The sequence below is a fragment of the Balearica regulorum genome, chromosome 7, assembly GCF_011004875.1.
Source record: "Balearica regulorum gibbericeps isolate bBalReg1 chromosome 7, bBalReg1.pri, whole genome shotgun sequence".
Taxonomy (NCBI): domain Eukaryota; kingdom Metazoa; phylum Chordata; class Aves; order Gruiformes; family Gruidae; genus Balearica; species Balearica regulorum.
The window spans coordinates 28,636,484-28,651,206 of NC_046190.1; the positions used below are offsets into that span (position 1 = coordinate 28,636,484).

At 38.3% G+C, this 14,723-nt stretch overlaps 3 protein-coding genes across 4 annotated transcripts in view; 1 reads left to right on the forward strand and 2 right to left on the reverse strand.

The window, feature by feature from the left end:
• Positions 1 to 14,723, reverse strand: part of LOC104641674 (DPY30 domain-containing protein 1) — a 291,916-nt gene that overhangs the window by 76,506 nt on the left and 200,687 nt on the right. The gene's annotated exons all lie outside the window — the stretch shown is intronic.
• LOC104638831 (rap1 GTPase-GDP dissociation stimulator 1) overlaps positions 1 to 14,723 on the reverse strand; it is a 39,517-nt gene that overhangs the window by 3,628 nt on the left and 21,166 nt on the right. For both annotated transcript variants that reach the window (XM_075758678.1, XM_075758677.1), the window contains 6 exons: positions 14,375 to 14,518; positions 10,318 to 10,452; positions 7,036 to 7,161; positions 2,668 to 2,807; positions 1,672 to 1,798; positions 476 to 604 (listed from right to left, as the gene is read on the reverse strand). In XM_075758678.1, coding sequence (XP_075614793.1) covers positions 476 to 604; positions 1,672 to 1,798; positions 2,668 to 2,807; positions 7,036 to 7,161; positions 10,318 to 10,452; positions 14,375 to 14,518 — 801 coding nt within the window. The remainder of the gene's footprint in view (positions 1 to 475; positions 605 to 1,671; positions 1,799 to 2,667; positions 2,808 to 7,035; positions 7,162 to 10,317; positions 10,453 to 14,374; positions 14,519 to 14,723) is intronic.
• The window catches only part of SH2D4B (SH2 domain containing 4B), a 109,990-nt gene continuing 105,261 nt past the window's right edge, over positions 9,995 to 14,723 (forward strand). The window contains exon 1 of the mRNA XM_075758681.1: positions 9,995 to 10,289. The gene's annotated coding sequence lies outside the window, so the exon portion shown is untranslated. The remainder of the gene's footprint in view (positions 10,290 to 14,723) is intronic.

A 14,723-nucleotide genomic window follows, 5' to 3' on the forward strand; every position in this document is an offset into this window, starting at 1 on the left:
AAATCATACCCTTCATATGTTTTACTAAAAGTTGCTATGCAAAGGCAGCATAGCTAAAATTGTTGTTTTGTGTGAGCTTCTAGTTTGCTTACAGCATAGGCAGAACAAATGTATGCCTGCCTGCAGAAGGCAATACAGACTATTTCTTTGAACACAAAAATGCTGTGGTACATACAGGACTTGGGACTGCCAGACACTTGAATTTGGACAAAGATGCCTTTATTCCAAGAGTCTAATTTTGCTGTTTCAGTACTTGATTATGCCACTGTCTCACTGGAATAAAGACTTTTTTATTCAACTGATGGTTTAATCAACTTTTCATAAAGAAGCTACTTGACTGGGATTTTTGGTGATCAATGAAGAATGAACCTCTTTAATATCCTTTTCTACTCACTGACTGCAACATCACAAGCAGCACATTTCAGTAACAGGAAATACTTGTGTCTTCATCACAGACAACTTAATTTTAAGTTACCTGAATTAAGAAGACTGCACAGAAGACCCATTGAATTATATTTCACCTCAGGACTTGTATTATCATCTTGTAGAAGTCTGTGTAAGCTTTGAACTAGCTGCGATTCCTTGAAAGATTCCTCAAGGGTTTCTGAAAAATAAGTAAACAAATACCAGAGCTGTTAACTGAAAAGGTAGAGAGTGAACACGCTTGCTTTTTAAAAATAAAATTCCTGACTGGCTTAATTTCAAATTGGCTATACATGGATGTCTTGGGCATCTGTGTTCTGTAGTGGAAAATTTCTGTATCTTCTGTATAGTGTTTCTTCACTGGCCTCATTCTGGAAGGTAGACCCTGTATGCTATAGTTTGTATAAAATAACCTCATAAGAGATTAAAATTTGCAATGATCAGTCCTAGAAATGTTGATTTATGTTAGTTGCCCAATTGGGTTTGAGAGCCTTAATGGTGGACCAAGCAGTAAAATGGCCTAAATTGTAGATTGGAAATAAACTATTATCTAGTAAAAGTCTAGATTTCAAGTAAACTATTTCTTATCAATTTCTTTTGATGTATGTAGATTTCTGTGGTGACTTTATTTTACAATAAAATTGAGACACATTTTAAAATGTGATCAATCATACAGGAAAAATCTGAAAGAAATTATATTCAGTTATACTGTATGTCTGAAAATTAACTCAGTAAAAGTAGTTAGAACCTTTATAGTTTTCTCACATTTCATTTGCAGCTTCTACAAGCCCTTTGTCTATGCTTATGCTTTATTTTCTCCTGCATTCAAATGTCTCTCCTGAATATTATTTCCTCCATTTATAGTCTTTCTTGACCATTCAAGTCCATAATTTGTCCTTAATTTTGTCTTAATTTAGTCTTTTTTCATCTTTTTCTCTAGTCTTCATCACCTTTCCTTCTGTTTTTTTGTGTAGGTTTCTAGCATCACACCATGCTACTCAACAGATTGTACCTGTCCACACAACCTGATCATTTGACTCTACCCAAACCAAAAAATCTTCAGGCAATTCCTGTAGCCTGTTGCTTTTGCAATCTTCTGGACGGTTGAACTCCTTTATTTCATGCTGAAGAGCTAAATCTATACAAGAAACATGCTTTTTTTTTTACATATTATGTAGAATTAACAGCATGACAATGTTTCTTAATAATTGAGGATCTTGCATAGCTATATTTCTAGGAAAGAAATACCTAAATCGATTGTGGATGCTATTGCCAAGGCATTCAGAGCCTCATTCTGCATGGCAGCATGTTCGCTTGTTGTCATGGAAACCAGATGCTTCACTCCTTGTGCCTCCTGGATGGCTTTGATCACTTCCTGTTAAAGCGAAGGTAAAATATCACAGATGGAAATCTAACTCATGAATAAAGTAGAATGAAGAGAAATGAGATTGCACTCAGCCTCTGAATAGATGGGGAATGATTTACCTGCTGCAATGCAAACTGATTACATTTGAAGACTAGAGATAACATTTCTTTTGGTGCTGATCATACATCTTGCTTAGGGCTGGTCTAATTTACTTGGAACATCAATACTTAGAACTATGTATATGCATATCTATAACATAAAGATACATTTTCTCTCAAGAGTCTTAGTTTGACATTATTCCAATTTTTCATTTCAAGCCTTAAAACGAGCAAAGATTAGTTCTATTGAAGCCTGTGCAGACAGTATCTACTTTCTTATCACTACCTCAAAGTAAAGCATGGTTGGGATACCTGTGTATAATAGCATGATTTACAAAAAAATAAGCCTCTTCTAATATGCCAGCAGATACATATCATACCAGATTGATCTGTTACGAGGTGGATAAGTGAGCTCTCTGGAGCTTTTGGAGGACTGATGTTTGGGACAGGTCTGGGTTACCTTTACCATTTAAATTTGAAATTTGCAACTAATGTTTATGGAAATAGAAGAGCTTTATCTACTTAGCATTTCTCAAGCCTTACTCAAGCAAAGTAAAAGTTGACAAGTGACAGTAAGTAACCATATTGCTCGTTTCTGTGCAGTATCTGTGGAAGCACTGCTTTCCTGCTAGACTTGAGGGCTTCCTACTGGGAACTTGCATGTTTTTAATGATAAAGCTGTATGTGCTGTTTAACATTTAACCCTTAGCTATATTGACAAGCTTTAAAAATATTTGAAAAGGATAAAGTAGAAACTTATCAGACCAATAGCTCTCATACTTGGGATCTGTTGTGACGCAAGATCGATGCTAGCAGCCGATTTGCTTCTCCACAAACGCCGGTGTGGTCGTTGGCGTTGCACCACTGCACAAGTCTGTTCAACAGCGTGGGGTCTTGGCCCAAGATTTCAGCTGCATCAGCTGAAGAGAAAAGCATCATCAGGAGGCATTCAAAACCAGGCTTCTCAGTTTTTCTGTCACAAATGTGAATGTAAAAGTAGCCAGGGCCACAGGCCTGAGCTCAGTATCCTTTAAGAGCTGTAACTAAACCACTGGGCTTTTAAGGGATCTTGGAAATCTTTACCTGAAGAATGCCAGTTGTGTTAGGGCAACTTTTATAGGTAAAGAACAAAGTAAGCTGTTCTGATAGACCTATCTGTTTTAAGAGGCTTCTGAAGCAGGGCTTAAGATGAGCAGCTTCATATCTTTGAAAGCAAATACTTGGTTGCTATACTGAAACCTTCATGAGGATTATCCCTTTCCTGTTTGGTTTCTTGCACTTGCTCTTTGAGCCCTGCACAAATGTAATCATGGGCTCTTCAGAGTGTGTTCTTGCTGTTTCAGTAATAGTTATAATTACTGTCGGTAGCATGTGGGAAGCCAAGTCTTAGTACAGAATTGCAGTGTGACTTGAATTGCATGTCTCAAGTCTGAAGAACGTTGTATTAGGCACCATCAAAACTTCCCCCAGAGTTTGGAGGAGCCTTTTAATTTGCCTTCTCCTGTGTTTCAGGAACCCTGTCTCAAGACTTGCTAGAAGTAGTAGTCTGTGTGGTTGACATTTGGAAAAACATCACTCGACAACTTTTCCTAAGTGGAACGCTAATGATAATGCTGTGGTTTAAGACTTGTTGGCACTAAAGGAGACTACTCCCGAAGCTCTTAGAAGTTCAGCGGTGAAAGGAACTTTACTCATGCTTTCTCAATATTGCATCAGTATAACACATGGTTCCACATGACTCTTACTGCAGTTTAATAATGCATCTTTAAAGTGCTGTGGATTAAGTGACTAAGCAAAGGAAAAATGCAGATATAAGGGTGCTGAGGACTGAAATACATTATTTTAACCAAATATGTTAAGCAGAGGTTCAGCCCTGAGAACATCCTATTAAATACTGCTTCAGTAATTTCAGTTAGTTGAATCTGTTCAATATGTAAGACTTTGAAATTCTAAATTCTAGTTCAACTAGAATTTTCTTTTAAGTGAAGGGTACCAGGAAAAAGATAAGAAAGTACTAATGTGCACAACTTAAGCTGCCTTTTTGTAGGAATTGAGTACCCACCCATTTGGCTTTGAGTACAAAAGGGCTGTTTTGTAAACTGCCAGACCACTTTTTCCCATGTGTTCCAGCTGATGTGAACTGAGAATATAAGTGCAGAGCACTTCTGACTGGGCACAAGATGTAGCAACTGAGAGGCAAGAGTAGTCACAGGACAGATGCTCACTTTTGTTGTAGAATTATTCTTTTTGCAAAAATATACTGTGGTTATAAGATTTAATTGAAATGTAGTTGTTCATAATTCAGCATTTTTATTGTTGACTTCATTTGAGTCATCTTGAGTCCTGTCCCATGCCTGCACCTCATCTCTTGATGCTGGAGAACCAGAGCAGATGATTGGAATGTGCTTTGTGTGCTCTGAAGAAGGAAAGATGTGGTAAATGCCTTCATGGGAAGTGTAAATTCCCGAAGAAGGGCTGTATAAGGTCTGTGAGCTTTTTCTCATCTTTTTCTGGTTTTCCAGTCTTAAAGTAGTTCTAGGCCTGAAAGAAGGTAGCCAGGGAGATCCCTGCTCCTTTGGAAGGAAATTCAAAAAAAGGAAAAAAGCGGGGGAAAGTCTGTATGGTTTTAAGATACTGGGAAGTTTGTCTTTTGGAGCTTTGCTGAAGCAAAGACTTGAGGAAGAACCAACACTAACATCTGGAAGGGATAAGCTCAGCTGATAGGGGAATCATCCTGCTCACTTCTTAACCTGTCCCTTTCTGTGTGGTGCATTTGTTTTGAGATGTTCTGAAGAAAAAGTCAAAGCGTGGACCTGAAGGTCAGTGTCAATAAATCACATGATTACTCTGGATGTTTTGCAGAAACTGTAAGTCAGCCTATACTCTTTCGATTTTGGGGAGGGAGATGAGGAAGGACGGATGGACACTTCCTTTTTTTGGTCTAGTACACTAAAGAACAATTCACAAATCAAAATCCCACAAGGAATGTGGGAGTTTCTAGGCTAGTCAAACATGTCTGTTTAGAGATGAGTTACTTGTTGTACAACCATTTGTGTACTGTCTCCTGTAACAGAAAAGCTTTTGTTTCTAGGTCAGATGTTACATGTTAGTCTGAGGAGATCATGGTAATCCATTTAGTACAGAAAGCTGCAAGAGGTGAGAAGGTGGTGAGTGCAACCAGTCTAAGAGGTTTGCTCAAAGGAGGCATCTTGACCCAGTTTGACAGGGACTTCCTGATGTCTGCCAGCAATAGAGCTCTTGAGATAAAGCCCCATTAGTTATTCTTAACAGGAACAGGAGGACCTTTTAACTTACTAAACGCCAAACTGGAATAAATTGTGTGTATGAACTTTTGGTTGAGCTGAAAGTCCTTTGGCTGTTGAAGGGCACAAATTCTTCTGCTGCTCTGAAGCAAAACAGTGGAAAAACCAGGAGTTGATGTTAACATCTCTTTAGTGTAATGAAGCTGACAGATCTGACTGCAGTTTTCTGTAGTTAGAAAGAACCCTACCTCTTCTAGTCTGTAGGCCACAGTGTGCCCAGTGACTGTCAGACTAATGAAGTTATATTAGAAAATGCAATTAACTAATTTAGTGTGGACTTCTTAGTAGATGTGTATTCATAAGTGTTTCAGGCTGAGTTAATTAAGGGCAATGTTAGCTCATGGTAAACAGATCAGCCACTAATTAAAGGTGGGAGAATTGTGTGTTCATAGGCAGGAATGGGTAAACATTGAATAATCTTCTACATATTTTTTCTACTCTACACTTTGATATCTGTATTGTTTCAGATTCAGAAGTTGTACCATTTTGTGCCAAATTCCAACTTGATACTAGTCCTGGTAAATACCATTGACTAAAAAAGATAATTTAGTGTTTGATAATTTAGACCTGTATTATTATGATGTCTTAATTTTAAAACCTAAATGGTTTCCCCTGTCACAATTCAGATATAACTTCAAAGAAATGATCTTTTAATGACTTCCCTCAAAGCCTGAGCAGAAGAAGAGGCTAAGTTTCTGTATAGCTTGCAATGTGTATTTCCTACCATGGTGCTATAGAAGTGAAAGCAGCTTTTTACCGGACTGGAATCAGTGCAAAATAATAAGTGCTAGATGTCATGCATATTAATTTGAAAAAGAATGCAAGTAGCTGCCATATCAAAGTGGTGTCTGCAGTGGTGTAAATGAGTGCATCATGGAATGTGGGAGAGTGAGGTTTTTTTCCCCTTCCATATAACTAATGAATTTGTGATTGTACTTGTTATGTACCAGCTGTCAGTTTCTGTTGGAAAATGGTCATATTTTTTTCTGGTTCTGTTTTTGACCTATTTCTTGTTAGTCCTGCATGCCAAGCTGGTCTGTACTGATTAGTGTTCTAGAGCAGCTGCTTCTGTGATATGAAAGAATTAGAATGCTTATTAAAAAAGACAAACCCCACAATGCCTGGTTTTGTATTATACTCTGGTAAGAAGCTAGACAAGCTTAAGGATAAATTAAGATATTGTAGTAGATCTTAATGTAATTCCAATATTGTGCAAGTTTCTCAAAATGCAACTATATGCACAGAGTGAGTATTGTTACCTTTGCATACCCATCTCTGTGTAAAACTGAATGAACTAAAGTAGATAATCCCATATTTCCACATGCAAAGTAAATTGAACATTTGAGATACACCAGCAAGATAATAAACCTGGCAACATGTATAGAGAGACTGTGTGACTGGTAGAAACTCATTTCTCCTGCCTCTCTCCACCCCAGCTCCCTTTAATTCTTTTCTATTCTGCAATTCTACGGATTTGCTTTCCTGTGATTTTGGCACTGTAGATCCTTAGCCTGACTCTTTTCCATCATACTCATGCTTTGCTGGTATATGTCAGGTGGCAAACATCTTCCTTTTAGGCCTTTGCCATTTCTCACTGACTACTGCAGATTGTTCCATTTGGTTTGTTTCTCATTTACCTCTGAGACTGGGTCAGTGTGGAAGGCTCGCAGCCCCTGGCAATCATCTCTGTTGGAACCTCTCCAGATGGAGTGGAATTAGGTTAGCAGGACACAGCCTGTAGTCTCCTTGCACATCTGTAGTCATGCAGGGGGAAGGGAGGAGGGGAGTGTGTAGCTGAGATCAGTAAACATTAGCAATTCCCTACCTTGACCATCTGCTAACATCCGTAGTGTTCCCAGAAGTTTGAACTGCATGGGAGGCATCTCTGACCTTAGAAGTGCCTGAATCCGCTCTGCCACGCCTTCCTCCAGCATTTGAACCTTGTTAACAACTAGGAAATGGGGAAAAAAGATGTTGATGTGAAGCTCAGTAACTACACAAGCATCTGAAAATACAGATATGACATAACTGTTGTTCTGAATTTTATGCTCTGTTATGCTCTTAGCAGAAGATCCAACTTGTTACAGTGCTCAGAAATGAATTCAGGACTACCTGACTGTTTAGGCTTTGCTTTTGAACTGAAAACTTCCTAGGTATTGCTGTTATGTTTTTGTTACTTCTGATCTCAGCCCTGCCCAGAATGAACTACATAAGAGGATAAACACAGCATTGTTGTTTCTCTTCCTTTTTCTAGTTGTAATAGATTATCTGCCCACTCACATGAGTGAGCCTTTCCTATGCTTGCTCATCTTAACTGGATGGCAGAAGTGATTTACACAGCTGTATTTCTTGAGAAAGAATTTGCTTTTTGTGTTTGAGCTCATTGATCCCCTGTTGTTCATGCCTTTGTTTCTGTGCTTTCCTCTCCTAATTCTTGGGTCTTTGCTCCAGTTGTTAGTGCAGTAATCCCTGGTAATAATCAGAAGCTTGTCTGGAAAGAGTCCTAATGCTGCTTAACTGTGCTACCAAAAGCTGCTTCCTCCAGAGCAATTTTTTCCCCATTCTCTGCATGCCTTTTTTTTGAGGGGCAAGGGAATGACAGGACAATGAAATTAGGGGAGATAACTGTTCTATCCCTTCTGCTTTCTACTGAGCAAAGTGAGAGGCAGATGCTATTAAGTAACTTGCTCTTAATGTCCTTGTTTTTCAGTGACACAAACCAACTCCATTCACTAGAGCATAATGAATTTTTCAATTTCTTCTATAAACACCTGTTTTCTTTTAAGATCACTACTTGAATTGAAGACTACCCCTGTACCCATTTGAAAGTGTTGGCCCGTATTTAATTAATTTTTATTTTATGATTTATATGGATTTGCACTTAGGTTTTTTCTTTTCCAGGTAGCAGACTATATTGTTGCAAGTAATAGAGTTTGTGTATTTCTGGAAGTAATGTATTATTGTGAGGGAATATCTTACAGCTTCCATATTCTGATATTTTTATGAATTGATGAGGGACAGCGGAGTGTAGGAATAGCATTTTAAGTGCTATGCATTGCCCCACAGACTTGGAAAGATCTAAAATGGTTTGTAATATACTTGGACAGACAACCAAAATAGACTCAGTATTGATACATTGATGTTTTCATAATTCAGAGTTGAGCCTTTTAAAGTACAGCAGCAAAGAACATCAAGATCTGGTACTATGTGTAGCAGGCAGTGGTAGAGGGGGTGAAGTTGTAGGTTGCAACCACATTTTTCTGGAGTTTTAGATCCTATAGTTTTTGCAAGATTGGCTGTGTTCATTGCTTTGTTAAGGAGCTCCCAAGGAATGCCTGGGCTTGGCATTGCAAAAAGTGGGCCTTGCTATTCATTGAGGAATGGGTTCTGTTGTGAGTTAGAATGTGGTCTTCTCTGCTTATTGTCAAGGAAAACTACATGAAAATTGCTGTCTTTCAAGTTAGATTAATTGGTATCTTTGCTGCTTGTAATAATTAAATCCTATTTTACATATTGCAGGAGTGAAGTCAATGAGAACTAAGCATGGGACACCCCTAGGCTTATAGAAAAAAAATCCACCTTTTAATTCTAATAGTTACATTTTACCTACTAAATTACTCTCCTAATCTTAGCTGGATGGCATTCTGATTTTAAATGACTCTAAGATTCTGTGATTATCTTCTAATAGCTCTGTGTTAGGTTGTAACTGATGTAAGGTAGCTGGCACACATGGTTGAAATACTGCATACTCTATCAGCACCAAAAAGCAATTTGCATAGGCCTCCATCTGCTGATGTGAATGGTGGTAGAAAATCTCTTCAGAGAAACAAAATATCTGTACAAGTAGTGAGGGGGCTTATGGTGTGAAATATGTTTATGAAAATACTGAGTAGACAGACATGGCTGGCTATTATGATCCAGAGAGTATGATAATACTATAAGCCAAACTAAATAAAATATTTGAGATCGTATCAAAAAAGTTGAAAGAAATAGGTGAAGTTTGGAGGAGAGTTATCTGCAAGAAGAAACGAGAGGATGTCAGGCTTTAAAAAGAAGCAGTGGAAGCAAAGTTACAACCAGTATATCATGGGGCTCTCACTTTTTCAAAGCAATGATTATGTATAAAACTGTTAAACCAAGCATGCTGGCTAGCTTACATAATAAAATTGGCAGATAACTTAAAGTTCTTTTATTTTCAGAAAATAGTGGTGTTGTCATGCTCTTCTCTGGAGTACTGTATAGCAGTGTAACGGATGCATTGCAGGGTGCTGTACTGTTAAGTCTCTAGCAAAACATTTTTGGCCTGAATTGCACGTTCACCTGGAAGTAGTACATTTGAGATGAGAAGCAGCACAATCAAAAGATCACGAGAGTAGAATCACAGAATAGTTTAGGTTGGAAGGGACCTTTAAAGATTTAGTCCAGCCCTCCTGCAATGAGCAGGGACATCTTCAACCAGATCAGGTTGCTCAGAGCCCCATCCAACCTGACATTGAATGTTTCTAGGGATGGGGCATCTACCACCTCTCTGGGCAACCTGTGCCAGTGTTTCAGCACTCTCATTGTAAAAAACCTTACTCCTTATCTAGTCTAAATCTACCCTCTTTTAGTTTAAAACCCTTACCCCTTGTCCTATCACGACAGGCCCTACTAAAAAGTCTCTCCCTCTCTATCTTATATGCCCCTTTTAAGTATTGTATCAAAGTGTGTTACAAAGGCTGAATTTGCATTGAATATTGTCTTTGTAGAAGAGGAACAGCTTTATGAAATCCCTGCTAGCTGTGATGTGATAGCTCCACCCCATACTCTGTATTTTAAGCTATAAACTGTTCTGCATCTTTGCCTTGAACTGCTGTATGGTGTTAATATGAAACCATTTCAGCAGCTGGCAATGAGATCACACTTTATTATATTTAGACCCTTTATGTAGATGAGAACTCCATATGTATTATTCAAATATGTCTGTCTCTGCAGGGGGAAAAATGGTCAATTGCCCCTCAAAATACAAGGGACTGGAATTTGACTTGGATAGAGCTGCACAGATCTCCATTAAATGACCCATCTTTACAAAGAATCACAGTAAGTCAATTGTCCTCAAACTCTGTACCTGGTATAGCAAGGTTTCGAAGTGCACTGAGTGCAGCATGTTGAACAGAGATGTCCCCACTCTCTACATGTTTCTCCAAAAGATCTAGAAGCTGATGTATGACTCCCAGCTGTACCATTCGTATGCAGTTGCCGTCTGAAGAGGCAAAAAACAAGCAGATGAGAGAGATAAGAAGCACAATGATAGAAATTAATCATGCAAATTGAGAATTCAAGGAATCTTTGCTTTGACTGTTTTCATGTCTTGATAAGATTGAGACTGCAGCTTTCACATTGTTTTTTACAACCTTCAGCTCTCTAGAGGTAAGTGTGTATCAGCCACCTGTGAACTGATGCTGAGACACCCTCTAGTAAAGCATACCTTCAGAGAGCTTTCTAGGGACACTCACTGTCAAATTCAAAACCATATGTTCTGCAGTCAATTTCTTCTCAATATTGCTTTTTTCAACCATATATGTGGTGGAATACTGGTGGCATTTTCCACAGGATAGCTTTAATACTCCAATTTTGCTGTTCGACTGGTTTAAGACAGTATTGTGAGACAAGGGATCTTATCCAGCAATGGTGAGTCTGATCACTAGTTTTGTGCTGCTTTTACTGCTTGTATTCAATCAAATAACTTGTCACTAGCTAATTATCAAAAGAAGCAGGCCTAGGTTTTTGTTACCTGTTTTGAGAAACCCACTTTCTGAAATGAGAAGTTGCACTCATATGAAGCTAGGAAAATGAGTTGACCTAGAGAGTGATCTGTTTAATACTAGGGAAAGAGTAGATTTGTACATTCCGAAGAACTACCATTTTGCCCGGTACATGCTCTGCAATATTTTGCTAGTGCATGCCTGTGTCTACCTCTCTTTGAGAACTTGCTCTGCAGAGGTGACAGCCCTTTTGTTATCAGAAGTTACTTAGCTCACCTTGATAGGAAATGAGAAAGTGCTTTAAAGAGCAAAAGGAAACCCTGCATATTATGGTCTGCATCCTCTCTGAAGGAAGTGTTTTGAAGATGCTGTTTGGCAAATATTTTTCTGTATCTTATTTTATGCAGTTTGTTATACCTCAAGAGAAGCATATTTCTGACACCAGTCAACATTTCCTTATTGCTGTGCTGTTACCATGTGAATGCTGTTTGTTAAAAATGTGAAAAAACTGTGTGAAGGCTATATAGGAAGACCACATCTTTACCTGGGGTAAACAGTTATCCATGGAACTATACAGACTTCATACAAATACAGAATCTGGCCTAAAGTAACTTCGGGTGCTTCTCATGGTACTAACTGCATGCCTAAGATATACAGACTTCTAATTCTTACATGTATACCACTTAAAAATGGCTCCAGTAATTTTAACACCTTTGCTGATTTGAATGTTATTTCCATGTTGTCTTTTGAACCAATGCCTACTATTCATTTAATCTCTTTGCATTTCAGTTAGTAGCATATTTTCCCCCTGTATTACTACATATTTTAGGTAAGACTTTGTCAAATGCTTATAAAATATAAGTGAATATTCTCATAAAAGAACTGTCAGTCTGTGAAATAGTTTGAATTTTACCCATGCAAAAATCTTTTGATATCAATTTATGCATACGTTCTCTAAAGCTGATGGGTTTTGCTTGTGATTCTTGAAATGTTTTCTTGCCTGGTCCTAATCTTTGGAGATCAGAGTATATGAGGAAAATTGCCCAGTCCTCTTTAGGAATAGGTTCTCTAGGAACAGACTATCTCTTCTGGTCTGACGAAATTCTACAGGCAAAATACTTTGACCTTCATATAGATTAACCTTAATTGAACTTAATTTCTTTCTTCCTCCCACCTTTCAAACCAAAGCATGTCAGAGCATTTTTTTTTCTCCTGTAGTTAAGTGCGAATAGGCAGAATCCATTAGTGGTTGCCTTGCTTTGATTGTCAGAGCTCCAAATTGGTGTTCTCTTCTATGGATTTTTGCTTGGATAGCAGCAGAACCTTCAGTTTAATGGCTCGTAGTTAGTCTGATAGCAACAGCCACTTTCATAGCTGCAAAAGCTGTCTGTCATCTTTTCACTGCCTCAGAAGTCATTTGATGCTGAGATCAGATTTCCATAGGATTTTTTTCCTCTTAGATTAAAGGTTGTGCATACATCAGTGGCACATACTGGGGCCTGAAAGGGATTATTCACTTTTTCCACATGAAACATCTAGTGGGGTTGTGGGTGAGATGGAGGGAGAAGTGAGTGACAAAGCAAGCCATTCAGCTGAATAAATTGAAGATAGCCAGTTTTAAAGGCACTGTGAGAATTTGTGGCCTTTGTAGAACCATGATGCACAATGGCTGATTCAGAGCAAGGTATAAGACAAGGAAGAAAGAGTCTAGAAAGGATGGGGAGAGGGGGGGAAAGATGTGCATATGATAGCTTGCTTTAAAAAAAAAAAAAGATGAGACTAGCTAAATGTTCAGACAGAGGTGAGGGAATCTTATGATAATTAAGCACATATTAATGCAGAAAGTAGAGCAATGTTGAAAAAGCTTCTTTTTGTTAATTGAGTTTGAAGCTAGTATAGTAGCTATCGGTGAGAAAACAGAACACAGTGAGGTGTCTTCTGTTGACTGACTCAGCACAGCATGCCTTCCAGGAGTCTCTGTTTCTCTCTACATAGTATTAAGGCTCATTGCTTTCTATAATAGGAAAGTGTGAAAGTTAAAATGGGTAATCTTGGATTTGTTTTTTCCTGATGTAGCTGAGTAGCCCTCCCTTCCTAAAAGTGACTTAAAAACCTAAAATATCAATAACTGTTTTTTTTCCTAACAAGCGTATTTGGCATGAAATATTTCCAGAGTCTCCCTTCTAATATGTGATTTAGGGAAAAAAAAAAGTGTGAAAGCTTGCACACCTGACGATCCCATTTTTCACAATTGTGCCCCTCAAACTACTTAGTGTCGCTAGCATCTGTAACCTAAAGGTATGGAAGTCTCCAGTCTGCAAAAAAGCAAGAACATTACTATTTCAGAGCCAGGGAGCAATGAAATCTATAGTGTTGCTTTTCTCTCCACTCACGAACAGTGGTTTTCCATCTTTGAAGGATAGAGAGTGACCAATCTAACCATTCCTTGTAAAATTAGCAATAGCTGTTGCTGCAGCTGTGATGCAAGTACCGACATTCTGGGAGACTATGCAACATCCCTTAACAAAAAATTTCTGTATGTACTTATCTGTGGTGTGATAAATAGAACATCTCATGTCTGTTTATAATTAGCCCGAAGTGAACTGTTCTGTCTCTCTTTGGGTAGATTGAAATTGATGGTGACTTAGATTGCTACAGTTAATAACTTAAGATCTTTAAGCTGTTGGTTGCTTTGGGTTCAGGGCTGATGGGATGCAGTATAAGTGTCCAGTTCCTGATGTTTTATCTGTATTGCACAAAATACAAGATGGCAGGGCCACCTAAACTAAGTTGCTGTTAGGTCTTTAGCCTTTTTGTGGTGTTTCTGCAATCAGCTTAAAGTCTTAGTGAAAAATTTAGGTCAGCAATGTGTGTAGTCTGTTCCTAATAGATAGATGCAGAACTTACATTACAAGAAAGTTCTTACATTTCATTTTTTAATCCAAATGTTCAAAGTATGTACACAGATTTAGAATAGTGAATGAGGAAACATGAGTAGTTCAATACCATGTGGACTTAATCTGATGATTAGCTTTAAATTTAAAACTGGCTCTTAAGACAGCTTTGAAAGTGAAGTTATAGAAGCAAGGTGTGAACTGACAACCACATGTACAGCTACAATGGCCTGAAGTTCTTGTGCTTGCCTTTGTGTTCTGTGTAGGAGCAATCACAGTGGTGTTAGATTACTTGGGGCAACATATGTCTATGCTTGAAGGGAAGCATGGCAATGTAAGCACTAGGCTCCTATAAAAAGTGAAAAAGCATGGTGTCTGAGAAGAATTCCCCTAATGATTATGAAACAGGTTGCAGATGTGTCCCTGTTAAGGAAATGAAAGCAACAGAGCAGATGGCAACTCCTCTAAGGGGACTTTTTGATGTTGTTTCTTTATGTATCTGGATTGTCAGTATTCCCTTTTTTACCTCCAAGAAGCAGAGAGACAATGAGATCTGATGCAGCCTTCACAATGCATGTATCTTCAGCTTGTGAACTACCCTGGAGCCGCAGCAGGATCTCAGACAGCACCTCTTGCACGCCTGCCTCCACCAACTGCACTTTCAGAGCATCTGTAGAGATCATAGTAAAAGCACAGTCAAAGTTTCTTGGGTCTTTGTTGAAGTGTTTCAAACTAGGAAGCTAAATCTTTGAACTTTAGCCAGCCTTTTTTCAGGTGCAGTCACTTTTTTGGTTTTGTTTGTAATAGATATTCTGGTGCCAGGATGACACCAAGGCAGAATGAACAAAACTTCTGCAATTAATCTTTGACTTTTC